General features: G+C 41.2%; 1 protein-coding gene across 4 annotated transcripts in view; it reads left to right on the forward strand.

Annotated features, from left to right (window-relative positions):
* Positions 1-26,042, forward strand: part of CPAP (centrosome assembly and centriole elongation protein) — a 47,586-nt gene that overhangs the window by 7,843 nt on the left and 13,701 nt on the right. For 2 of the 4 annotated variants that reach the window (XR_011569764.1, XM_070800325.1), the window contains exons 1-10: positions 3,646-4,089; positions 4,577-4,700; positions 8,201-8,503; positions 11,363-11,474; positions 12,378-12,480; positions 12,607-14,242; positions 16,155-16,287; positions 19,360-19,525; positions 21,703-21,945; positions 25,658-25,742. Coding sequence is in view for 2 of the 4 variants with exons in the window: in XM_070800325.1 (XP_070656426.1) it covers positions 3,646-4,089; positions 4,577-4,700; positions 8,201-8,503; positions 11,363-11,474; positions 12,378-12,480; positions 12,607-14,242; positions 16,155-16,287; positions 19,360-19,525; positions 21,703-21,945; positions 25,658-25,742 (3,349 nt within the window). In the remaining 2 variants the exon portion in view is untranslated. Of the gene's footprint in view, positions 1-3,579; positions 4,090-4,576; positions 4,701-8,200; positions 8,504-11,362; positions 11,475-12,377; positions 12,481-12,606; positions 14,243-16,154; positions 16,288-19,359; positions 19,526-21,702; positions 21,946-25,657; positions 25,743-26,042 lie in introns of those variants that run through there. The other 2 variants (XM_070800324.1, XR_011569765.1) reach the window with 2 other exon arrangements.

The raw sequence follows: 26,042 nt of genomic DNA on the forward strand, positions 1-26,042 counted from the left end.
TCCGGCTCTGGCTTGAGAGGCCTGAGGGGCCCCGGCCTCCGAGCGGGACTTCTCGTGGGGAGGGACTTAAGGAGCTGGTTAGTTTGCCGTCCTGAATCCAAGCGGGCCGGCGGTGCGCGAAGGGACCGGCTCGGCCAGTGGGGGCGCGCCACTGGGCGCGGAGGGGCCGTGCAGGGTGCCCTGTCCGCGGTTATTCAAAGCTGTGGGTTTGAAGATTTGCTGTGGGCCGGTGGGTTTCAATGACGTGTTCTTTGGGAGACCGGAAATTCACCTCCCTAAGCAACAAATTGGTTTTCAAGACCTGAGGGTGGGTTTGAATTGTTTGCGTCTACATTTTCTGCTTCGCGTTGCCGAGAATTTAACTCCTCCCCCGGTGCTTTAAAGAAAGCTTGTGTAGCAGTTTTTGGAGGTCTTAAGGCTGTCTGTTTGTTTCACACAGATTTTGATAATAGGAAAATCCGAGTTCACATGCTGATAGTCCTAGGCATTTTGCTGAGTATGCTCCCTTTACCAAGGCCTTAGTATCAATAATAAATAACAGGTTATGCTGAAAAAACAGGATTTCTGTGCATCATGCTGACAGTAAATATACTTTCAGGATCATCGTAATGAAATTGAAATGGAGCAGTGGAGGTTTCTTTTATAGGTGGAGGAAAGATGTATTACCCAAAGCGGGGTCCACCTGCTCACTGCTCAAAGCCAATAAAGAGGCAAGTTTTGTGGAAAGAAGACAGGACCTTACCCACCCCCTCTCCATTAGGTGGATGGAGGCACTTACATGGAGAAACAGCACAGTTGGCTCTGACAGTCATCTTGAAATCCGTCATGACGGTCCTCTGATTGGGGTCATCTTGTTTGTTTTAAGTACAGTTAATCTTCAGTTTCAGAGTCGGTTTGTTCACATTTTCTCAAGGCCAGGTCTCAGAATTGTAGCAGCTGTGTCATGGCTAGTGTCTGGTTGGTCATCATGGAGTTAACGTCTTCCACCTGGTGGGAGTTTCAGTCTCTCCAAGACCGCTCACCCGAATGGCTCGCAATATTATCACTAACCCATGACAAGGAACTACAGGGCCTTGATTTTGCTTAATGACTTAAGCTGTTACTGTTTTGTCCTGTTTGCTTTTCTTTACTTCTGCTTTTCCTTCCTTCTCTGATTGAACTTATTCTTTGGCTGAAGTTTTTCCACAGACAAAAGGCGGGCTGAGGACCCCTGGGCAAGGATCACAGGGTGTTTCAGATGCAGACGCCTGAGTGTTGCATCGCAATGGTGATGCCCCTTATCAGTGCATCTAGACAAGTCTCAGAGGGAAAATGCACTTGTCAGTCTGGGAGGAAAATTTTCTAGCCTTTTTTTTTTTTTTTTTAATAAAATTTGAGTATAGTTAATTTACAGTGTTGTGTTTCAAGTGAATAGAAAAGTGATTCAGTTATATATACGTACATATTCCTTTTCAGGTTGTTTTCCTTTCTAGGTTATTACAAGATAGTGTAGTTCCCTGTGCTATACTGTAGATCCTTGTTTACCTGTTTTATGTGTAGTCGTGTGTATCTGTTAATCCTCATTTCACTTCAGTCGCTCAGTCCTGTTGGACTCTGTGACCCCGTGGACTGCAGCACACCAGGCCTCCTGTCCATCACCAACTCCCAGAGTATACCCAAACTCATGTCCATTGAGTCAGTGAGGCCATCTAACCATCTCATCCTCTGTCAGCCCCTTCTCCTCCTACCTTCAATCTTTCCCAGCATCAGGGTCTTTTCACATGAGTCGGTTCTTCACATCAGGTGGCCAAAGTATTGGAGTTTCAGCTTCAGCACCAGTCCTTCCAATGAATATTCAAGACTGATTTCCTTTAGGATGAACTGGTTGGATCTCCTTGCTGTTCAAGGGACTCTCAAGAATCTTCTCCAACAGCACAGTTCAGAAACGTCAATTCTTTGGCACTCAGCTTTCTTTATAGTCCAACTCTCATATCCATATGTGACTACTGGAAAAACCATAGCTTTGACTAGATGTACCTTTGTTAGCAAAGTAGTGTCTTTGCTTTTTAATATGCTGTCTAGGTTGGTCATAACTTTTCTTCCAGGGAGCAAGCATCTTTTAATTTCATGGCTGCAGTCACCATCTGCAGTGATTTTGGAGCCCCCCAAAATAAAGTCTGCCACTGTTGCCACTGTTTCCCCATCTATTTGCCATGAAGTGATGGGACCAGATGCCATGATCTTCGTTTTCTGAATGTTGAGTTTTAAGCCAACTTTTTCACTCTCTTCTTTCACTTTCATCAAGAGGCTCTTTAGTTCTGTTAATCCTAAACTTCTAATTTATTCTCCCTCCATCTGCTTTGGTAATTATAAGTGTTTTCTGTGTTTGTCTGTTTCTGTTTTGTAAATAAGTTCATTTGTATCATTTTTTAATATTCCACACATAAATGATATCATTTAATCTCTGGATCCATCTATGTTGCTACAAATGGCATTATTCCATTCTTTTTTTATGACTGAGTAATATTCAGTTGTATATATAGACCACATCTGTATCCATTCATCTGTCAACAGACATTTAAGTTGCTTCCATGTCTTGGCTGTTGTGAATGGTGCTGCTGTGAACATTGGGGTGCATGTATCTTTTCGAATTAGAGTTTTCTCTGTATGCCCAGGAGTGGGATTGCTGGATCATATGGTAACGCTGTTGTTAGTTTCTTTAAGGAACCTCCGTTCTATTCTCCATAGTTGCTGTAGCAATTTACATTCCCACCAACAGTGTAGGATGGTTCACTTGGTAGATTATGAACACAAAAACAAAATGCCACTAATAATGAGAGGAATGCCAAAATAGTGATGTCAGAGACCTCCAGGGATACAGATAAGAGACTGCCTCGTGGGCGGGAAGGGAGTTATAGGAAGAGGAGGAAGGGACAACAGGAGACGGTGCCAGATAAAGCCTTGGGGTGGTGGTGACTTGTTCTGGAACTAGGAGGAACACTGCTTCCCTGGTTGGGCAAAGAAGCAGTATTGGACTACAGTCAGAAGCATTGAAAGTGGTTAAAGTGGGTGGTAGTGGATATAGATAGTGACTTGTTTTTCGTTCTTTTTTTGTTTTTCTTTTGGTAATCAAATAACTTAGACAAGCTTTAACTCCCTTAGGTTTTTTGTTGTTGTGTTGTGCTCCTTCATGTCTTACTCTTTGTGGCTCCATGGACTCTGGCTTCTCTGTCCATGGAATTTCCCAGGCAAATACTGGAGTGGGTTGCCATTTCCTCTTCCAGGGGATCTTCCAGGGATCGAACCTAAGTCTCTTGCAAAGGCAGATTCTGTACCACTGCACTACCAGGGAATCCTGCTCCCTTAGTTTTAGGTCTTGATTGATTATCACTTGTGTAAATTGATCCATAACTGATTGAATCAGAGGGAACTTTGATTTTTGATCCCCTCAGTGTGGATTTTTTTAAGGACATTTAAAAAAATATGTAACTAATTCCTTGATTGCTTTGCTAAAGTCTTTTATATAAGAAATACTCAGTAGATTTTTGTGCTAGGTTGAAGTTTGGGTAAAATAGCTTGTTTTCTGTCTTCTTTCTGCAGGTGTTGGAAATTAATAACTGTTCCATCTTTTACATTATTTAAATACGGTACTGCCATTGGACCAAAATGTTTCTGATGCCAACCTCTTCAGAGTTAAACAGTGGGCAGGACTTCTTAACCCAGTGGATGGCGAATCCTTCTCGGGCTGGGGTCATATTAAATCGTGGATTTCCTATTTTAGAAGCAGAGGAAGATAAGCCAGCAAATGTGAACTTTTCTACCAACTTTCCTATTAAAGCCACAAAATTTTCAAATAGTTTCAGCTTTATAAGGGAAGAAGATTCACTTCATGAAGAACAGAAATTGGAGCCTAACAGCCCGTACAAGTTACAGTCAGATAAACCTGAACCACAGAGAGTCTTTGCTTTAACTAAAGAGGGGCCACAGCTAGTGGCACGTCAGGATGCTCCTGGACAATGGGAAGATAGCAAAAATGAGTTTATCGCAGATCTTTTGAGTGAATTAAAAGAAGTGCCTTATAAAGACCCACTTGTTAAAAAGCTTGAACAGGTAAAATGGGGTTTGACCTGATACGTATGTGTATGATTGCACAGTTATTGCAGGTTTCTGTTTACAATGAAAAGTCATCTGTTCCAGGTCTTTGTTTATCTTTTACTCATAATATCATATTTTGAGGTGAAACATTAAAACATGATTGATATGTAAGATACAAATATAGCACTTAACAGTATCTTCCTACCTCATTTTGTAAAAACTAATTTAGAAATGATTGATCAAATATTAGTTGATTTTAAATGGACTGATACCGATCCTACTTTAAGAATCAAAGGATTCATGTGTTTTTTCTTTTTTTTTTTTCTCAGTTGAGAGTTTATAGAGTTTTGGTGGCAGATTAAGTTACTTAGGCATCCATCTTTGGAACTCTTTATTAGAGAAGATGTGAGAAGGGAGCTGGGAGGGATTAAGATTAATGTTAAGGAGCAGAGGTCCATAAAGAAATAGTAATTTTAATTAAGTTAATTTTATGTCTAAAAAGCTGAAAGAAGAGCAACAGAAGAAGCAGGAGCAGCTGAAGAGGCGGCAACTCGAGCAGTTGCAGAGGCTCATGGGTGAGCAGGAGGAGCTACTTGCCTTGGTGTCTGGGCAGCAGACACTCCCAGGTATTATTTACTGAGGCCTTTGGTTAGTACCGTGGTAGGCAGTTATACACGTTTCCTGTCTTTAGTTGTTTGACAGGTTATTTCTACCATTTCTCTGTTATGTTGCCAACTCCAATTTCAAGCCAGATAGACAACTATGGGACGGTAGTGGTGTAATATAATACAGATGAGGGATCTGTGCCATTCTGGAACATGTGTGCCGTACTTAAAGACATTGACATTTATTTATAAAATAAAATTTTAAAAAGACCCAAAAGAATAAAAGATGCAGAGCTGAATTTGACCTAGGGCTACTGAGGTACAACTCCTGCCTGATGAATGAAAAACTGATCAGGGTCATAAAAGTGTGTATGTGTAGAAGCCATTCTGCTCCGCTAACGAGCCATACCAGAAATACTTTCTGGAGTAGTACAGGACAGCTTTTCTGTTGAATGCTAGATCAGTTAATTAGAAAGCATGATGTACTTACGGGGACAAGCAAGCAGTTGGAAGTTGATCTGGAGCAGTAGTTTTGAAAGTTTTTTGACCAGATTGCATAGTAACAAAAACATTTAAAATCATGACTCATAATTTCGGAGAAATTTCATGAATCAGTTCTTAATTCACATGCCTGGAAGGTAGCAAGGACATTTCAAAATGGATTGTGTCCCATGGTCTGAAAAACAGTGGTCAGGGGCAGTGTGCTTGCTTCTTGGTGCTGCCTTTTAAGAGACACACTTTGCTTATTAAATGGAGCACCTGTTCTGTTGAGAGGCTGTCCTAGACGTAGAGAATACAAAGAAGAAAGATCTTGGTAGGTGTGCATGCAGATGTGGTTGGATGGTACCTTGGGTGTGGTGGTAGCACTGGTGACAAGGAAGGCAGCAAATGAAGAATGGCTCAGGGAATTCAGATGTTTATCTTAGACAATATAGAGAATATGGTGTGTATGTGGAAATAACTGAGTGGTTCAGGGTTCTTTTATGGAGGACAGAAAAATAATAATCACTATCACTTATAAAATAGCCTGTGATAGTTTTCTGGTAGAAATAGCATATGGTAGAGCAATAGGGAAGTAGATTTTAAAGTTACTAGTGTGAGAACTACTTCCATGGAGTTATGTAACAGTTGTTTTTAGTTCTCAACATTTTTTGGTCAGGACCCCATAACACTCTTAAATTATTGAGGACTCCAAAGAGTTTGTATTAGTATATGGGCTATAGCTATTGATATTTACTGTGTTAGAGATTAAAACTAGGAAATTTAAAAACTAATTTATTTAAAATAACTGTGTGCTATAAATAACACTTTTTAACAAAAAATTTTTTTCTAAAAAATTGTTGAGAAGAATGGTTCAGTGTTTTTGAAAATCTCTAACTTTTGACTTATAGAACTCAGCTGATTCTCATATCTACTTTCGCCTCCCATCTCTTCATTTATGTTGTTTTGGTTGATGTATGTGAAGAAAAATCCAGCCTCACAAGGACATGTGATTGGAAAAAGGAGAAAGCTTTTTCAAATAACATGGTTATTTCTTTGATATTCCACCAAACTTAACAAGTGGTCATTTCTTAGCTGTTATTCACTGTATGGAATCAATCATATTAATGAACTTTCTATGCTCTAATTACATTAAAATACATTAAAGTATCTTGACATTTTGGATTCATCATCCATGCTTTGGTGAAATCATGCATTGGTTATTTGGAAAATAATAGTTCTCTGAGTGAGGTAGGTTCTAAAAATATTGATGTTATTTCATTATAAAGTATAAAAATTTATATGTATTAATGCTACCACAGATATCATCATAAAAGTCTTGAAATATAAAGCTTTCAAGCTCAGGGTGATGGACATATTTTCCAACATTCTGATTTTTGCTTGAAAGTTCATACTTTATCATTGGCAACAAATACTGTCAGTTTCCTTGAAATGTATGGCTCAGTTGTCTCATTTTTGAGAAAGTGTTCTGCCAAGTACTGTGGTTTAAATCATCATAGTTCGTCATTCTTTCAAGTAGAAATAATCCCTGAAAGATCAGTTAGTTGAGCTTATGGATGAAAAAATTTCACAGCCCATGGCTTAGTTTACAGCGGAAGTGATTTATGCATACTTGTCATTTTGTCCTATAAAATGTTCAGAAGACATGAACTCAAGAGTTAAAATTTAACTAAAAAATTAATAATTTTCCTGCTTGCTTTGTCTGGAACATTCTTCAGTAAAGCTATTGTTAGTTTTCGAGCTGAGAGTGTGGTGGTGAGCACAGTGGATACTGCCGTTCTGCTTTTGAGTGAGGTCCCCAGGAAGCTCCCTCAGTGCATGTGATCAGGGTACACGTCAGCACAGTGAAAAGGCAGATACTGTCTCAGTAGTTCTGAAGATAGCTTGGACGTTGGTGGATGCCCTGACAGAGTCTTGGACACTGGGAGTGTACAGACCACACTTTGAGGACTGCTACTTTGGGATTTTGCTCTTCTGTCAGAGATGTCTTTAGGCTGAGGTGGGATGACCATTAGTCAAAAATATTTAGATGGAAGAATATTGTTATTAAAGAAGGCAGGTTGAATCTGATACTCAGTGAGGACCTACCTGACTTCCAGTTTTATTTGTGGGCTAGGGGTGAAGCAGAGGGTATAAGACATAGGTGGCATGCCTTTTATGAAGTACTTCCCACTATGTCTTATTTTTTTGGCCATGCCACATGGCTGGTGGGTCTTAAGTTCCTGGACCAGAGATTGAACCTGCATCTCCTGCAGTGGAAACACAGAGTCATAACCACTGAACTGTCAGGGAAGTCCCCCCCTCCGTGTGTCTAATTCTAAGTTTAATTGAAACAATCTGGGAAAACAGGAGTGGTAAATTTCAAGGGGCTGGTACAGCAGGCAGGATAGCTAGTATTGCCATTTATTCTCTAAGAATTCTATCTTCGAGATACATGGAAAGGGAATCTTTTGTCTGTTTACTGGGTGATTTCAAAAGCAGAGACTTAAACAGAACAGGTAAAAAGCATTACAGGAAATTTAGGGACTACAGAAAGTACAAAACAAAATCACCCATCATTCCACCACCTGAGGTCACCAGCATCTTAATGGGAACATAAAGGAAAAATGTTTTCATGTGTTGTAACGCAGAGCAGTTATTGATTGTGAAGGAACAGTTCAGATTATTTGTAACTGTCTGCACCGGTGCTCTGCATTTAACTGTTTGTCACAGGGCTTAGAGTTGACAGCTCCAGGCAGTGCTCACGGATGGAGGGTGAACGATGCCTTCCACAGTTAGGCAAGCTGCAGCTCTGGACTGTGAACACTGCACATGAGTCGTGGTGTAAGTGCACTTTCAATCAAAAGTATGCAAAAGTCACTTTGGACTCTTAAAATTTCATGACTTTGTTAAACATAGTTTCCTAATAATGAGGGAAAAAAGTACTTTTCTCACTTCGGAGAAATCATAGGTGCCATTAACAGGTAGAACAGAAAATGTTATAGAAAGTCATCAGTTTTGTTTATTTTCTTAATTGTAAGGTTTAACTCCACTGCCTGATGACCAGAGCCAGAAAAAGTATAGACCTCCGGGAAATTCAACCACTGTAGAGAAAACCACGCCCTTCTTGCCATCATATATCTACCAGAATCAAAGCCAAGAAAAAAAACACCCTTCTAACATTTTATCGAGTGAACAAAACGACTTCTGTAGAACTACTCATCAGGATTTTGTTTTAACTTCAAGAAGTGGTGCTTCTCCCAGCGTGTTTTATGAGGCACAGTGTCAGGAAGCACTTGTGAAAAAAAATGATTTGAAGGAAGAAAATGATAACTATTCTAAAGGTGAGTTACTTATCTTTCTCTCTTCTATAGTTAATGGACAGTGTCACCTAGTTGTTCTAAGACCAGGAAAGTCCTGCATATTGTTCTCCTATTCGTGTCTTTTTTTGTTCTCCTAAATATTTGTGTATTTATTTGGCTGTATTGGGTCTTAGTTGCCACATGCAAACTCTTAATTGTAGCATGTGGGAACTAATTCCATGATCAGATTTGAACCCGGACCTCCTGCATTGTCAGTGCAGAGTCTTAGCCACCAGACCACCAGAGAAGTCCATGCTACGTCTTTAAATCAGAGATCCTAACTTCTGTACAGCCACTGAGCCTGGTTTGGACACAGAATTTGTGACTTTCCAGGAACAAGTTGCAGATGACTCTTGTTGACTTCAGACCTTGTCGTGGTAGCAGCCAGTCTTCAGAAAGGGAGGAAGCGATTTCTGTGTGGATCATTTTTCTCAAGAGCTTAGGAAAAGTTTGAAATCAATTTAAAAAGTGTGTGTTGGTTGTGGGGAATAGGATAGAAGATGTGACAGGTGAACAATAGATTAGTGATGGGAGTTACTACTTGTAAGAGAAATCCCTTCAACCCCAACACCCTTACTGTATCTCTGTGTTCCCAGCACCCGGTACGCTCCTGCCAGAGCACTGGCTCTTAGTGTCTGCTCGTTCCAACCTCACTGAGTGCTCAAGGCATTTCTAGTGTAAAGTCCTGTTTCTGTGCTCACTCCCTGGCCTTTTTTTCTTTCCATATTTTGTAATCATAGAGTGAGTATTGTGTAATAAATTATGTTCTTTTCCCACTCAGTGTGGAAAGTGCTCATGGCACTTTCTGTAGCCTTCATAACCATAATTTTAATGTTATCATTATACAGATCATCAAATAATGTCTTTATTTCATGTTCTTTATAGTAGGACTGAATCATTTCCAGTATTTTTAATTTTAATTTGCTTTTCAACTTTAATGGTGTTTTTATGTATATGTTCTTTAGAGTCAGATATAGAAAAACACAAATGATATGACAAAAAGTCTTTACTCAGTACTTAGTATTGGGCACCTTTTGTGGATAATATCTTATTCCTAGTTTAGAGTAATTTCTTGGTATAAAAAGGTCAAATGTCTTTTCCTTATTTTTTATACAGTACATTCCCTTAACCTTTTCATCTTTATTTGGTGGCACTGTGCAGCATGTGAAATTGCCCTAACCAGGGATCAAACCCTTGCCCCTTGCAGTGGAAGCATGGAGTCTTAACCACCGGACTACCAGGGAAGTCCCACTGACCGTTTATTTTTGGCAAATTTCAAACATCCAGAAAAGTTGAAAGACTGCTGCAGTGATTACCGTGTACCCACTACCTAGATGCAGCAATTGATATTTTTCCATATTTACTTTGTCTGTATTTGTATGTTGTATATATCTGTATCTATACTTAAATTTATCTATTTATATCTGCACATATTGATAGTTTGCTCAGTCATTTCATCTCAAATTATATGGAGACGTTATTTTTTTTTTTTTGACAGCTTTAATTTTTCAGCACTTTTTTTTTTTTTTTTATTTGATAAATTTAACGCCTTTTATTGCCATACCTCATTTTACTGTGCTTTGCTTTAGTGAGCTTTATAGATACATGTTTTTTTTTTTTTTCCTTGTTAATTTTCTGTTTAGTTGATCTATCCATAAGTGTGAGTGGGGTATTAAAGTCTCCCACTATTATTGTGTTATTGTTAATTTCTCCTTTCATACTTGTTAGGATTTGTCTTATATACTGCGGTGCTCCCATGTTGGGTGGATATATATTTATAATTGTTACATCTTCTTCTTGGATTGATCCTTTGATCATTATGTAGTGACCTTCTTTGTCTCTTTTCACAGCCTTTGTTTTAAAGTCTAATTTATCTGATATGAGTATTGTGACTCCTGCTTTCTTTTGGTCCCAATTTGCATGGAAAATCTTTTTCCAGCCCTTCACTTTCAGTCTGTATGTGTCCCCTGTTTTGAGGTGGGTCTCTTGTAGACAACATATGTAGGGGTCTTGTTTTTGTATCCATTCAGCCAGTCTTTGTCTTTTGGTTGGGGCATTCAACCCATTTACGTTTAAGGTAATTACTAATAAGTATGATCCCGTTGCCATTTACTTTATTGTTTTGGGTTCGAGTTTATACACCATTTTTGTGTTTCCTGTCTAGAGAATATCCTTTAGTATTTGTTGGAGAGCTGGTTTGGTGGTGCAGAATTCTCTCAGCTTTGCTGATCTTTCAATAGAAACTCTTCAAGCCAGGAGGGAATGGCAAGACATACTTAAAATGATGAAAGAAAATAACCTACAGCCCAGATTATTGTACCCAGCAAGGATCTCATTCAAGTATGAAGGAGAAATCAAAAGCTTTTCAGACAAGCAAAAGCTGAGACGTTATTTTATATAATTTCAAATATCTGGAAAAATTAGGACATTCTTCTATATAACCACAATACTATTAATATTTTTGTATCCAGGGACCTTAACTATGGAAATGCAATTTAGAATGCTCCCTGCGATCCCAAAATTGCCTCTTTAAGGTGTTTTTTAAAAGTAGGATCCAGTCAAGTTATTGTATTGCATTCAGTTGCTACAATTCTTTGAGTCTTTTATAACTTAGAAAATTTCTCCCCCTTAACATTAACTTTTTGAAGGATGTTGTGTTTTAATTAGGGTTTTTTAGTTTTCTTTATCATATTAAAGAAATCCTTGAGTGTTTTAAAATCTTTGGTGTACATTGTTTACCTAAATTTTTTTTTTAAGCATAGTAACTTGTAAAATTCTCACATTTTAAGACTTTAATCTGCTCTTTTTATTGAACTAAATTGCTCCTAATTTTTATTCTAGGAGAAGGTATTTTACCATGTTTGGAGAAAATGACGGAACAGATTCAGGAAGGGAACGATACGAACTTAAAAAAAATTGGTGATTCCTCAGAAGTGGTTAATATTGAAGAAAGGTATCATTCGTGTTGAAAGGAATTTAATATGAGTCATTATTATTGGTATTTTGTTTGAAAGATCCATAGTTTTCTTGTTTTTGCTTGGATGTACTTTTAAGTATAGGATTGAAGATCCAGCTTATTCCATATTGTTAGCAACAGTAAGAGGCTGGGAAGATAATCAGTTAAAGTAGCCTTGACGTTGTATTGGGAGAATCTAGCATTTTTTTTCCAGAGAAGGCAGTGGCACCCCACTCCAGTATTCTTGCCTGGAAAATCCCATGGATGGAGGAGCCTGGTGGGCTGCAGTCCATGGGGTCACTAAGAGTCGGACATGACTGAAGCGACTTAGCAGTAGCAGCAGCAGCAGCAGTTTTTTCATCTAAAAAAGTAATATTCTCTCAAATAGGTAAATCCTGTTTTGGAGAAGAGAAGGATCATATATTGGAGTTTCACATATGGTATCACTTATAAATAATAATTGAGTGTGGTTATAGAATATTAAATTTATTTTTATATCAAAGATAAAATTAATAGTGAGGTTGTTTATTATTTTCTTAAATAGTTTAGTATATGTTATGGGATGCTAAATGACTTGTTAATATTATTAAGGATCTTAAAGACTATTTATTTAATGAACTATTCTTGGAAACATATCTTAGTTATATAATGAATATGTTACTTTAAAAGTTAGTCTGAGGTCAGTAGGTGGACTTCAGAGGGGCTTTTTCAAATCACATATAGAGACATGTATTTCTGTATTTGGGAGATGGAGTGGAATTGTAGCTTTTAATAGATTCTCAAATGGAATTTGTGATGTTGGAAAAGGTTAGTTCTCAGAGGTGTCTATCAGCCACACTAAGTGTAAAGTATTCACCACATCATGGTTTTCATGTTACATAACTTTATTTTTATGATTAGGCCTATTAAAGCTGCTATTAGAGAAAGGAAACAAACTTTTGAAGATTACTTAGAGGAACAGATTCGGTTGGAAGAACTAGAACGGCAACAAAAACAGCTAAAGGTTAGCATTTCTACTATTTTGATCAAGTTATCTAAGGCTTTAGAGATTTGTTTATAATTTGCTTAAAAAATAGCTTTGAGATTACTTGGATATACCAGAATTAATTCAAATATTCTTTTATTTTAGGAAGCAGAAGGATCTTTGCTTATCAAAGCAAAACCAAAACAACCATTCTTAAAACGAGGAGAAGGTTTAGCCAGATTTACTAATGCTAAATCTAAGTTTCAGAAGGGAAGAGAAAGTAACCTAGTCACCACTCAGAGCATTTCAGAGGACCAGCCTGTGTTTAAATCAGAGAAACAACAATTCCAGCGGAAAACTGCTCTTATAAATAAAGAAATCTGTACAGAGAACCTTCCTGTTAAAAAGAACAGTAAAGTCAGAGCCAAGTGTCGTTCTCTCACACTCAGTCAGAAGCCAAAAGTGCTTAAGAGTAATAGTAGGAAAAGTCTCTCTCCATCAGGATTGAAAATGCCAGCAGGGAAGAAATGTGATGGGCAATTTAGAGAGCAGATCAGTTTAGGAAAAAAAGTGGAATCTAATAATAAAGAAAATGTACCTGAGTGTACAAAACCTTGTGATGTTGGTGGCACAATCTGGAATAAGGCACGCAGTAAAGACAGACTTCCCACTTCCACAGGACTCATCAGCTGTATGGCTTCTCAGAACCCAGCAAGTGGAAGTTTGAAAGGGTCAGAATCTTCTCTTGATGATTCTCTTCAGAAAAAGTTAGAGAATTGGGAACGAGAAAAGGAAAAGGAAAATTTGGAATTAGATGAATTTTTGTTTTTAGAACAAGCTGCTGATGAAATATCATTCTCCAGTAACTCCTCATTTGTACTGAAGATCTTAGAGAGGGACCAGCAGAACTGCAGAGGTCGCCGGCTGTCTTCTACCCCTGTCAAAAGTGTGCGGGAAGAGAAGACAGCAACACTGGGTTCTGTTAGTCAGCATAACCAAAACGAGGATCCGGGCCGTGCCCAGTGTGGAAGCAAGGCTGAGTGCGAGGTTGCTGCCAGACAACGTGATTCAGTGTTCTCACCCGGAGCATCGTGGGCGCCGTCCTGTGAAGTCAGGAGGAGAGTGTACCAAACGAACCCTCCTGAGAGGCAAGCCAGGTGGAGTGCAGGCGATGGTGAAGGTGTTACAGACAGTGATCACAGCACCGATTTGGAGGAACAGCTTGACGTCACTATAAAGCCATCATCTGTGGGTAAGGAAAGGAGTTCCAGCAGCAGAGAAGATAGTCCGCAAGTCTGTGATGATAAGGGACCTTTTCGGGACACCACGACTCAAGAGGAAGAGAAAAGGAGAGATGTTGATTTAGATTTGTCTGATAAGGATTATAGCAGTGATGATTCTCTCATAATAGAAAGCTTGAAAAATAAACTTTCTGATTCCTCCAGAAGACACTCATCTATAAGTGTGAATAAAATTGACTTTGATGATGAAAGAACTTGGACTGACCTTGAAGATAATTCATTTAAACATGATGGTGTTCTTGGGAATGAAGCCATTTATGGGACTCCCCAGACAACCTGCCCTAACAAGAGTGAAATGTGTGTACTGGACAAAACGATAAAAAGGAAGGTCGTGCCAGTCAAGAAGGGAGAAGACTTGGGCAAATCCAGTAGGGGCCCAAGCCCTCCTCCTACCTCAGGTCTGATGATGGAATTCTTTCCTTCTCTGAAATCGAAGTCAAAGTCACACTCACGCTCGGGAAATGATCCCAAGTTAGACACAAGTCAAGACCACCCACCTGGTATGTTAGAGTATTGTAATGAAATGTTGTTAAGTTTAAATTTATTTTATCAGTATGTTGTCAGAATGTTTCTTAAAATCTTAATCTTTCTAGATGCTTAGTAGGTACCTAGTAGGTGTTTGTTAAGGTTTGATTTCTTTTGTGAGCTTAAATAATGTAATAGTCACACACACACGTGCACACGCACATACTAGTATAAGAGATTTGGAAGAATTGTGATTGCAGATTTTTTCAAATTTTAACCTGTGTCTTCTTGCCAAGGCTTTAAAATTAATTACTGTAAGGTGAGATAACGTTTAAGTTTCTTTAATAACCAAGGGCTATTGGGCTTCCCTCATAGCTCAGTCGGTAAAGAATCTGCTTGCAATGCAGGAGACCGGGGTTTGATTCCTGGATCAGGAAGATCCCCTGGAGAATGAAGTGGCAATCCACTCCAGTATTCTTACCTGGAAAATCCCATGGACAGAGAAACCTGGCAGGCTGCAGTCCATGGGGTTGTTAAGAGTCGGACACGACTTAGCGACTAAACCACCACCAACAACCAAGGAATACCCAACTTGTGGTTGGTGCTACTGTGTTACCTCCACTTGTGCACACCATTTTAAATCCATTTTTTTAATGGTCTCATGCATTAATTTGCTAAATATGATGAAGAAGAAATAGAGTAAAATCCGAGTTTCCTCTCTTCCCCAGCCCCAGACCTGGGCTCCGAGAGACACCAGCTTTCCCATTTCATTTGTGTATTCTACGAAGATTCCATGCATATGAAAGTGTATGTGTGAATGTTTATATAATTTGCCTTTCCACACAAATGTAAACACACTTTGTATATACTGCTCTGCTCCTTGCTTGTAATACATTTTGAAGCTTGTACTAATACACATCTGTCTCATTCCATTTCATGGCTGTAAAGTATTTAGTTGATGGGATAGACTTTCTAAACTTATATTGAAAACAGTTTTCCATTCTTTTATGTAAATTATAAACTCGAATGTCTAGCAAAGCATGGGTGCTTTAAAATATAAGCTATTTTTTAAAAATAGTATTTTTTGCAGGAAGGTTGGAAGTTTAAAGTATAGAAGCAAAAGTGTTTAAACTATCCTAAGGTAACTGATGTATTTCTTTACATTTGTTTTTCCTATGTATTTTTAATACGGTAGAGACATATAATTGGCTTATCCTTTTTGACCAGATGTATGCAGTGCTTTGGCCATATCATTAAAACTGTTTGTGTACTTTAAAAATGGTTGCAGAGATATTAATGTAGCATAATTTTATTTAGTAGTTTCACGTTGAACATTTCAGTTGTTTTTCACTATTAGAAATAACACTGCAATGCACATTTTTGTGTAGAATGACTTGTATGATTTTATAAGTTCATTCTTTAGATTTTTAGAAGTGGGTCAGAGGGGAGATACATATATTTTAGTCTTGTCATATAAATCAAGGTTATTTTCCAAATGGGTGGTTGAAGGACAAAAGTATAGGCTATTCTGTTAAGTAGCATATTTGATGTGGAAAAGGTCTTAATTTGTATTTCTTTTATTGTTGGGGGATAAACTTTGATTTTGGTGTTGATTAGTGCTTTAGATCTCTTGTGAATGCTTATTCATGTTCTTAAGCTGTTACGTATATTTGTTCAAAAATTTATTTGAATGACTTTTAAAATATGTAATGTTAATTTGTCATCAGATTGTTTTTTGAGGTAGAATGATTTGATTCTTCAAGTTTAGATTGCCCCATCTGCAAAGTTAGGCCATTGTAAATTTTTCTGTCTTTTAGAAGTATTGTTCCTAATGCTTTTCAATAATACAGGTATTGAGAATATTTTTGGCTCTTAGTGTAATAGCTAGCTAGTGTTCTGCTGCTGAAAGCATTTTGTGAAGTTCAGTATTTGTGGCTTATCTTCTAGGTGGCAATGCTCGATCTCAAGTTTTGAGAGAGAAAATTATTGAATTGGAAACAGAAATAGAAAAATTTAAAGCTGAGAACGCATCTTTAGCTAAACTTCGCACTGAACGAGAAAGTGCCTTGGAAAAACTCAGGTAAGTGGGGGGAAATGTACAGTGATCCAGTTATATCTTTAAGATTGTATCTCAACTATTTGAAACAATTCCTGTTAATCTAGCAAGAGAAGGAAGTGAAATACATACCACAAAAGAATTTAATAAATTTAGATAAAATGACCTATTGTGGTCAAAGGTGTGTTAAAAGGGGAATTCTCTTAGTGATGAGGTCATAAACTGAAGTTTTGTCTGACAAGCAGTTTGGAGCTGTGAATTCAAGCACCACCTTGGCCAGTGTATTATGTTCTAGGGCTGCTGTGACATAATGCACACAAACTGGGTGGCTTAAAACAACACAATTTTATTTTCTCACATTTCTGGAGACTGAAAGCCTGAAGTCGGGCATCAGCAGAGCTGTGCTCTCTCGTCTCTTCTCTTGGTTTCTAGTGATCCTTGGCCTTCCTTGGGTTGCAGCTGAACATGGGGTTGTTTCTGCCTCTGGGTTATTGAGAATAGTGCTGAGGAGCCACCACGCTGTTCCACAGGGGCCGTGCCAGTCATGTCGTGCATATTTTACCAGTTTGTGTCATGTTCACCATGCTGGTCCACAGCGGCTGCGCCAGTTACGTCGTGTTCATCTGCACGAGCCAGCTCTGCATCCTGGGGATCAGTCATGGTGTGTTAATGCCTTTACTGTGCTGTTGAATTTGGTTTGCTAGTTTTTTTTTTTGAAGAGTTTTACATCCTTATTCATCAGGGACATTAGCCTATAGTTTTCTTTTCTTGTGTTTTTGCCTTTGGTATGAGAGTGAAAACTAGCTTCACAGAATGAGTTTGGAAGTGTCCCTTCTTTTTAAAGATTGGTATTAATCCTTCTTTGAGTGTTTGGTGGGACTCACCTGTGAAGCCACCTGTCCTGGGCTTTCCTTTTGTGGGAAGTTTTTGATGACTGATTCAGTCCTCTTATTTGTTATTGGTCTGTTCAGGCTTTCTCTTTCTTCTGGGTCCAGTTTTGGTAGGTTGTATGTTTCTAGGAATTTGTCAATTTCTTCTGAGTTATCCAGTGTTTTGGAATATAATTGTTCATGTGTGGTCCTTTTTATTTCTGAGGTATCTGTTAAGGCCTGTATTTCTCTTTTTTTCTTAGTCTGACTAGGGGTTTGTCTCCCCTAATGCGTGTGTCATTCTTTTAGTCACATCACATAAGTCCTATAGGCTTTCTTCACTCCTTTTCATTCTTTTCCCTTTTTTCCCCTCTGACTGGGTATCTTCAAGTCACCAGCCTGTGTGGTCGCAGATTTTTTTTCTTTTGCTTGAGTCTGCTTTTGAAGTTCTCTGTTGCATTTGTCGCTTCATTTCTTTTATTCTTCAGCTCTATAATTTCTTTCTTTTTTAATAATTTCTGTTTGTTCTTGTTTTGTTTTATATGTTGTTTCCCAGATTTCATTGTTTATCTGTGCTCCCTTGTAGCTTACTGAGCTTCATAAAACAATTACTTTGTGTTCTTTGTCAGGTGGTTTGTAGATCTCCATTTCTTTGGGCTGGTTACTGAAGCTTTATTAACAGTTTCCTTCGGTGGTCTCATGTTTACCTGATTCTTACTGATCTGTGTAAACTTGTGTGGATGTCCTTGTATTTGAAGGAACAAACACCTGCTTCCTGTCTCTAGAGGCTGTTTCTGGCAGGTAAAGACCTTGTCCTTCTGGACTCCTGGACTGATGGGTGCCTCCAGGATCACGGTGGGATTGTAGCTGGCTCACTGTGCTGGATCCACAGTGAAGGGGTTCACCATTTGATAGGCTTGTCGCCAGGGTTGCAGTCAGCTGTGGTTCCTGCCAGATCCCCAGTGGACAGAACTGCTTCATGGACTGCAGTCAGGCAAGACTGAAGCTACGTCATGGGCTGCCTTCTGGACCACTGCTGGGTCTGTAACGGGAGGTGTGTTTCCAGAGGTCAGCACAGGTGTGGCTCCTGCCAGGTTCCTGAGCATCTTCCCACTGGGCTCCTGGTCCGACAGGACTGCCTCTGTACCCAGAGCAGGGCTGGAGCTGGGTCACCGGTTTGTGTCGGGATCTGTAGGCAGGACCATGGTCTGTGGGTCTACTTCCAGGGGCATGGGTGGGCATGGCTCTTCCTGCCTCCTTTGGCAGTGGGGCTGTGTGTAGTGCAGTCAGGTTGCCATTTGGTAGGTCTGCATGGACCTGCATTCTCAAAGTGCTGTCCTTGATCTCAGGCTTCACCAGGGTTTCTCAGTTACCTCCCAGGGTCCTTGAGTTCCCACTTTTGTCTGTAGATGGTGATCAGATTGTTGTTTGTGAGGGAGCATGTGAGTCGGGACCCCTTATTCCACAGTCCTGCTGTTGTCGCGCCATGTGCTCTCAGCACAGCATCCAAAGACCCTGGGTTATGACAGCCCCAGACCAGTGTGCTGCTGTGCTCAACACCAGAGTCCTCACCGTGGTCCCAGAGACCATGACCTTTAGTGGTCCTCCCAGCCCCACCATGTTTTTGACGTTCTCTCCTACTGTTCTGTCTCTTTAGCCACACTGGCCTCCTGGCTGGTCTTTGAACACGAGTCATGTTCGTACCCTGGGGCTTTTGCACACGGAGTTTCCTCTTCCTGGAATACTCTGTCCAGATATCTTCATGACCGATCTCTTCCGGTCCCTCAGATTTCACTTCACATACTATCTCAGCAAGGTGATTCCATCCGTAATTTCAGTCCCCTGACCTCCATATTTTCTAACCTCATTCCTTGCTTTATTCTTAACATTTCTAGCGTTCCATATATTTTACTTTTTTATCTTTATTGTCCTCTGTTGCTCCCACTAGAATGTAAGAAGCTTTGTAGGACTAAGGATTTTATTTTTCTCACTGTGGTTTCTCCAATTCCTAGCATAGTGCCTGAGTCATAGGTGGTTCCCAGAAAATGCTTGCTGAGAGGGGCTTTACTGAGTTGATTGTTGTTTCACTACTGTTGATTGAAGGTGGAGTCACCGAAACCAGCAGCTTCTCCATTCCAGGCTGTCACTGGGGCTTCATTTTGTGCCACGTGTGGATCACTATATCGAGGTGGTCTCCTTAGATGATAATGTGGTTTGGTCATTTTAGGAAAGAAATTGCTGACTTTGAACAACAGAAAGCAAAAGAATTGGCTCGAATAGAGGAGTTTAAAAAGGAAGAAATGAGGAAGTTACAAAAGGAACGCAAAGTTTTTGAAAAGTATTCTACAGTTGCAAGAACTTTCCCAGATAAAAAGGAACGTGAAGAAATTCAAGTATGTCAGTTATTTATATCATATTCATAAGTTATTAAAGGTGGCAGTCTTGTAAGAATTTTAGAATTATTTGTGTCAAAGAGAAATTGGGTATCAATGTATTAATCATCCATTGGCTCAGCAGATAATCGAAGATACCAGGAATACCTTCTGTAGTCACGGCTTTTCATTTTAATTTTTATTAAATTTTTTACTCTTTGGCTATGCCATGGGGATCTTAGTTCCCCAACCAGGGATCGAACCCTCACCCCCTCCATCTTAACCACTGGACCTCGAGAGAAGTCCTGTACTCTTGTCTTGTGAAGAGTAAAATATGTCAGTTCTTTTCTTACTAAAGACTTTCCCAGAAAAGACTACGATAATGACATGGATAAATTCAAAATGTTGATTTTGAATTCCTTTTAACTTTACTGAGGAATAATTGAAATATATAGCTATGTGTTTAAAAGTATACTGTGTGATGATTTGATGCACATATACATTGTGAGATGATTACCAAGGTCAAGTTATGTCTGAGTGAGTGGGTGTGGAGAATGCCGAAGATCTGCTCTGAGCAGCTGTCTGGTGCACAGTGCAACTTTGTTAACCAGTCACTGAGCTGTACCGAAGCCCCTCAGAACTTACACTCTTCTTGCAGCTCAAAGTTCATGTCCTTTGACCTCCCTTGCTCCATTTCCCCTCCCTCCAGCTCCCGGAAACCAGCATTCTGCTCTTGGAAGTCAGCTTTTCCCCACTAAAATTCTATGTGAAAGTGATACCATATAGTATTTGTCTGCTGCTGCTAAGTCGCGTCAGTCGTGTCCAACTCTGTGCGACCCCATAGACAGCAGCCCACCAGGCTCTGCCATCCCTGGGACTCTCCAGGCAAGAACACTGGAGTGGGTTGCCATTTCCTTCTCCAATGCATGGAAGTGAAAAGTGAAAGTGAAGTCACTCATTTGTGTCTGACTCCTAGCAACCCCATGGACTGCAGCCCACCAGGCTCTTCTGTCCATGGGATTTTCCAGGCAAGAGGACTGGAGTGGGTCGCCAGTGCCTTCTCCGATAGTATTTGTCTATTTTTGGTTTATTTGGCTTTGAATTCTTAAATTATTTAGGTTTATGAGTTACCATTTTAGAATAGTTTATTTTTGCACATGATAACTGGTTACCAGTTAGAAATTGCTCACTTCTTGGTTGCACCCCACTGTTTTATAAATAGGAAGTTCAGGGAGGTAATGACCTTGCTTCATGTGTTTTCATGGCACAGAACTGGGATACGAGCCTTGACCTCACTTGGGCCCTGGAGTCTGTCTCTCTGACGTCGAACCCTGGGAAGGGCCTTGACCTCACCTGGGTCCAGCCTCCGTCTCTCTCTGAAGTCACACCCGGGAGGGGCCCCTGAGCCCTGTTCCTTCCCCTGTTGCCTTTGCTGCTCTGTTGACTGCTGTGAGGCTGTGATAGGGGTGGGTGTTCAGGCCCACACGTGTTCACAAAGTGGTGGGCCGCCTCAGTCGGAGTGAGCTTGTGGGTGGTGGCGATGCTTTCTTGATTTGACTTCCCTCCGTTCTCAGTCACTCCCCGTAATTTGTACCCACATGGGTGCAGGTGGCTGATTTCTGTTTGTACAATTGCAAGTAGCTTCCTCAGACATTTCCAGGAGTTTCTTCACTTAGTCATTCAGTGCATCTGAAACAAGTCATTTTCTCAGAACCAGTTCTTCTCAGGAATTTCAGATACACCCAGTTTCAGTCTCAGGAATTTCAGATAGACCCAGTTTCAGGGCTGGGAGTTCTGACTTCATTTATTCCCTTTGTCACTGCTCTTCCTTCAGTTAGTCATGGATTCCTCTTCACCAGATAACCCCACTTGTCTCTTTCTATTTCAGTTAATATCTTAGTTTAGATCTCAATTACCTCATGGCTTCTTTGTGATGTCTGACATCCCCTGCCCCCACCCCCTCTCCCCTGCCCCCTGCCTCCTGGAATCTTATTGATGGTATGAGGTGGGACTCCAGCTCGAACCCCGTTCCTTTTCCTGAGGAACCCGATGTTTCTGAAATGTGATTCGCTAAGTCTTCCCTTTTCTGCTCTTTGTGCTGGGCTAGTGATCCTGGTTTGTTGATGTGTTGTCTCTCCTGTTGCATTGTTTTAATTCTAGTAATGGTGTTTTGTGTTTTTTTTTTTTTTTTTGGAAAGGTTTTGAAGCGGCAGGTATCTGATTTACAGGAAGATCTGAAAAGAAAGGAAGCAAAGTGGTCCAGTACACATGGCCGTCTTAGAAGCCAGATAGAAATGTTGGTCAGAGAGAACACAGACCTCCGGGAGGAAATAAAAGTGATGGAAAGGTTCCGACTGGATGCCTGGAAGAAAGCAGAAGCCACAGAGAGCAGCGCCAGGATGGGTCAGTGTGTGACCGCCTCAAAGAAAGATGGGTTCTTGGTAGGTTTTGTCACCTTGTCTCTGTTGTCGTTTAGTCTCTCAGTCGTGTCCGACTCTGTGCGACCCCATGGACCGTAGCCCACCAGGCTCCTCTGTCCGTGGGATTCTCCAGGCGAGAATACTGGAGTGGGTGGCCATTTCCTCCTTCAGGGGATCTTCCTGACCCAGGGATTGAACTGCGTCTCCCGTGTTACAGGCAGATTCTTTCCCACTGAGCCACCAGGGAAGCCTCTGTCACCCTGGGGAGATGCTGACTATTTGGGGAGTTGGATTCATAGAAAGATATAGAGGGTGGGAGCCAGGGCCAGGGGAGGGGAGGAGGAGGAGCTGCTGTTTCCTGGGTACAGACTCAGTTTTGCGAGGTAAGAGCTCGAGATGGTGAGACTGCACAGCAGTGTGAGCATACTTAAATAATGAACTGCCTTGAGAAGGTTGAGATGGTAGTTCTATGTGTATTTCACCACAGTTAAATTCTTCTTTTGTGCATTGTAAAGATTTCAAACTCATTTTTATGATTCTTTAAAATCACTGTACCATGAAGGAAGTCCCACTTCTAATCTTTTTTTAAAAAAACTTTTTGTTTATTTATTTATGGCTGTGGTGGGTCTCTGTTGCTGTGCACGGGCTTTCTCCAGTTGCCGCGAGTGGGGGCTCCTTGAGTTGTGTGGGCTGACTGCAGCGGCTTCTCTTGTGGTGCATGGGCTCAGGGCGTGCAGGCCCAGCAGCTGCAGCCTGAGGGCTCAGTGGTTGTGGCTCAGTGGGCTCAGTTGCTCTGTGGTGTGTGAAGTCTTCCCAGACCAGAGGTCAGACCTGTTTTCCCTTGCATTGGCACATGGATTCTTAACCACTGGGCCATCAGGGAAGTCCCTCATTTTGATAATTCTTGTAGAGGAATTATAACACAATAGGCAGGTAATCTCAGTTAAAACAGGGTAAGTAAATTTTATGCAGAGATCCTCTTTTTTTTGTGCATATGATCCTTTTGAAACAACTGTTTTTTTACTCATCTATATTCACGGCTGTGATGTGCAGACACTGAGGCACTGGGGATCAAGCAGTGAACAAAACAGACTTCTTGTCCTCTTGGAACTTGTATTCCAGTTGTGGGAGAAAGATGAGTGTTGGACATGGTGTGTGAGGTTGTGATGAGGACTAAGGAGAAAAAGCAAGGAGGTGGGATACCTGTTAGGGGAGGGTGTTGCAGTTTTCTGTCCAGCATCTGGGGAAAGCTCTCCTGAGAAAGCAAGGTTTGAACAACAGCCAGGAGAGGGCGCAGTGAGCCAGGATAAGTCGGTTTGGGAGTCCCGAGGCTAGAGGAGCCCTGTGGCTGGTGTGGCTGGTGTGGCTGGAGCAGAGTCCATTCTGGAGAGCAGAGCAGGGTGTGAAATTAGAGATGGGCTGGGAGTGGCCGGTGCAGCTTTCCTTAGGCCTTAATCACTTCCCAGAGTGCTGCCTTTTCTTCTGAGTGAGATCTTGAACTCTCAGAAGGATGCATGGGAGGGGCGGCCCCCCTGCTGCAGACGTGAGAGTGGACTGAGGTGGGCTGCGGGCACCATGAGGAGCATTGGGGGACTGTGGTCTTAGACTGGTGGCTGAGACTGTGGAGCGGTTGGGGAGGGTGGAGATGTGGGTGGGATTTAGTGATAAACTGGGTGTGGGGTATGACAGCAGGAAAGTGGGCTTCCAAGTTGAGGGTCATTTTTTTGGGGGGGGGGCCATTTATCATGAGTCCCCTCAAAAGAGAGTACATGTTTCTGGGAGCGTGGATGTTAGGAGCTCAGGTTAGGTCAGGTGAGTTTGAATTGTCTGCTGGACATCAGGTGGACACGGGGTGGAGTTGGGTGTGTATCCAGAGAAGGTCAGGTCTGGGCTAGAAGTTTGGGGCCCTCAGAATATGTGGGAGAGACCACTAGGGCTGAAGGTATGGATGGTGAGGAGAAAGAACCAGAGCTGAAGTGGGGAGGTTAGTGTGGTGTCCTGAGGGCCAAGTACAGCAGGCAGAGAGGCCCGAGCCTAGAGGCTGCTGCTGAGTAAGGTGAGGGCTGAAAGTAGATTCTTGGATTTGCCAGAGGAAAGCCTGACTGGGTGAGAGAGTGAGAAGCTTCAGACAGAGTGTAAAGCTTTGTGCAGAAGTCTTATAGTAAATACAAGGAAATGAGGTAGTAGCTGCAGGGGAAGTTTTTTATTTTTGTTTTAAGATGGGAAAATTAACAAGTGTTTATGTATTAGTAGGACTGAGTAGGCGGAGAGGAAAACCTTGAGGAGACCATGCGAGGGTTGTTGAAGCGGTGTCCACACGGAGAAGGGCTGGGGTTTGAGGGGTGGGGGCACTGGTGTGGACGTCTGTGCCTGGTGATGGGGCGGCTCGGGGGTGGACCCAGAGCTGCACGTGGGGGAGCCCTTGGTGGGAAGTTCCCCCAACCCTTTACCTTTTCTCAGAGGAGTGGGAAGCCTGGCTCTCTGCTGAGAGAGGGGATGGAGGAGGCTCTGGGAGCTTTGAGGGGAGGGAGGGACGGGAAGTCGGGGTCCTCAAGAGCGCAAAGCCAGGGGGAAATGTGGTCTGACTCCACAGAGGTTAGAGATGGTATGTTTCAAGTAGGAATTGTTTGTTATTTTTGCTTATTCAGCTTTTCAAGTGTAAATGGTGGACAGTTAGCAGAGGTTATGTCAGCCCAGTGAATATCAGAGTGAGGGGGCGTGGAAGTTGACAGTATATATAGCAAGAGTGACTGCAGTGAGCCATGATTTCAGTCTGCTCAAGAAGGGCAGAGGTTTGGGGAGATGCAGGAAACACGATCAGTGGATCGTGGGACCCTGCATGCTGTAAGCCCTGGAGGAGGGAGGGTGTCAGCGGGGTGAGCTGGGAGGACAGGATGTGGAGTCAGAGGGTGAGATTCCCCTACTCCCAACCATGTTATTATGAAAGCTGAGCCAAACAAATTTGAAAGAATAGTATGATGAATACCTGAACACTCATCTAGATTCAGTCATGGTTCCCTTTTGCCACATTTCCATGTAAAGTGTTTTGCTGAACCATTTGAAGGTAATGGCAGAAATTGTGGCATCTCACCTCTAAATACTTCGGCACTTTATTAAATGGCACTGGCTTTTTGAATGATTATTATTTTGTAGGTTGCTCTGAAATTGATACTTTGGCAGCTCTTAATAATTGCAGATGTTGATAATGACTAGTTCTCCTTTGTCCACTGGAGTACCTAGCTGAGGTGGGAGAGAGTGGTCTGGAGGTGGCAGCTATGGCATTATCTCCTGACAAGCAGGGTACGTGGATAGAGACTGACTGGGCAGGAGAGAAGGAGATCTGGCTGGAGGAGGAGATGGGAGCAAGGAGGACATCTCCCTTGACCCCTGACCCCGGGGGGTGGGAAGACAGGGTGTGCAGTCTCCTGGTGTCTGACCATGAGTTCAACCCTCTCCTCTGACCGCTCTGGTAACGTCACAAAAACTGTTTCACATTGTCTGCTGTGCCTCACTTGAGGAGTGAATGTATTTCCAGAGGTGGCGTGTGAGGATGTGTGTAGTCCATTCCTGGTAGCAGCTGGTTCTCTGGCCTGTTCACTCAGTATACATGAAAACAGCATAAATTGAACACACTTAAAATATTTCCTTTGCAAGCTGAGTTCTGTTACTTTCTTTCCTTGTACTAATGTGTAGACTAAACTAATTTTATATTCAACATTTTCTCATACTATAGAATTCATCAGTTCGATTTCAAAAGAGTCAGATTTCTTCAGGAACCCAGGTAGAAAAGTACAAAAAAAATTATTTGCCAACACAAGGTAAGATAGTTGCATGATCTTTTTATAAAATATTTTAGAAACTTAAAGAGTGGAGAATTTACACCAACTTAATAGAAATAAGATATTGTAAATATAATTGAAGCCCCTGTGTATCCTCCTTCCAGTTAATTTGCACCCAGACCACATTCCCTTTCTTATTTTTCATTCTTTTAGTACATTGTGTCCATAAATCAACGTAGTATTGTGTCATACTCCATCTGTCTGCCATTTGCTTTCTATTTTAAGACCTACCCTCAGTAATACATTTAAACTCCAGCTGTACATATTCCATGTATATTT

This window comes from Bos indicus, chromosome 12 (genome assembly GCF_029378745.1).
Source record: "Bos indicus isolate NIAB-ARS_2022 breed Sahiwal x Tharparkar chromosome 12, NIAB-ARS_B.indTharparkar_mat_pri_1.0, whole genome shotgun sequence".
NCBI lineage: Eukaryota > Metazoa > Chordata > Mammalia > Artiodactyla > Bovidae > Bos > Bos indicus.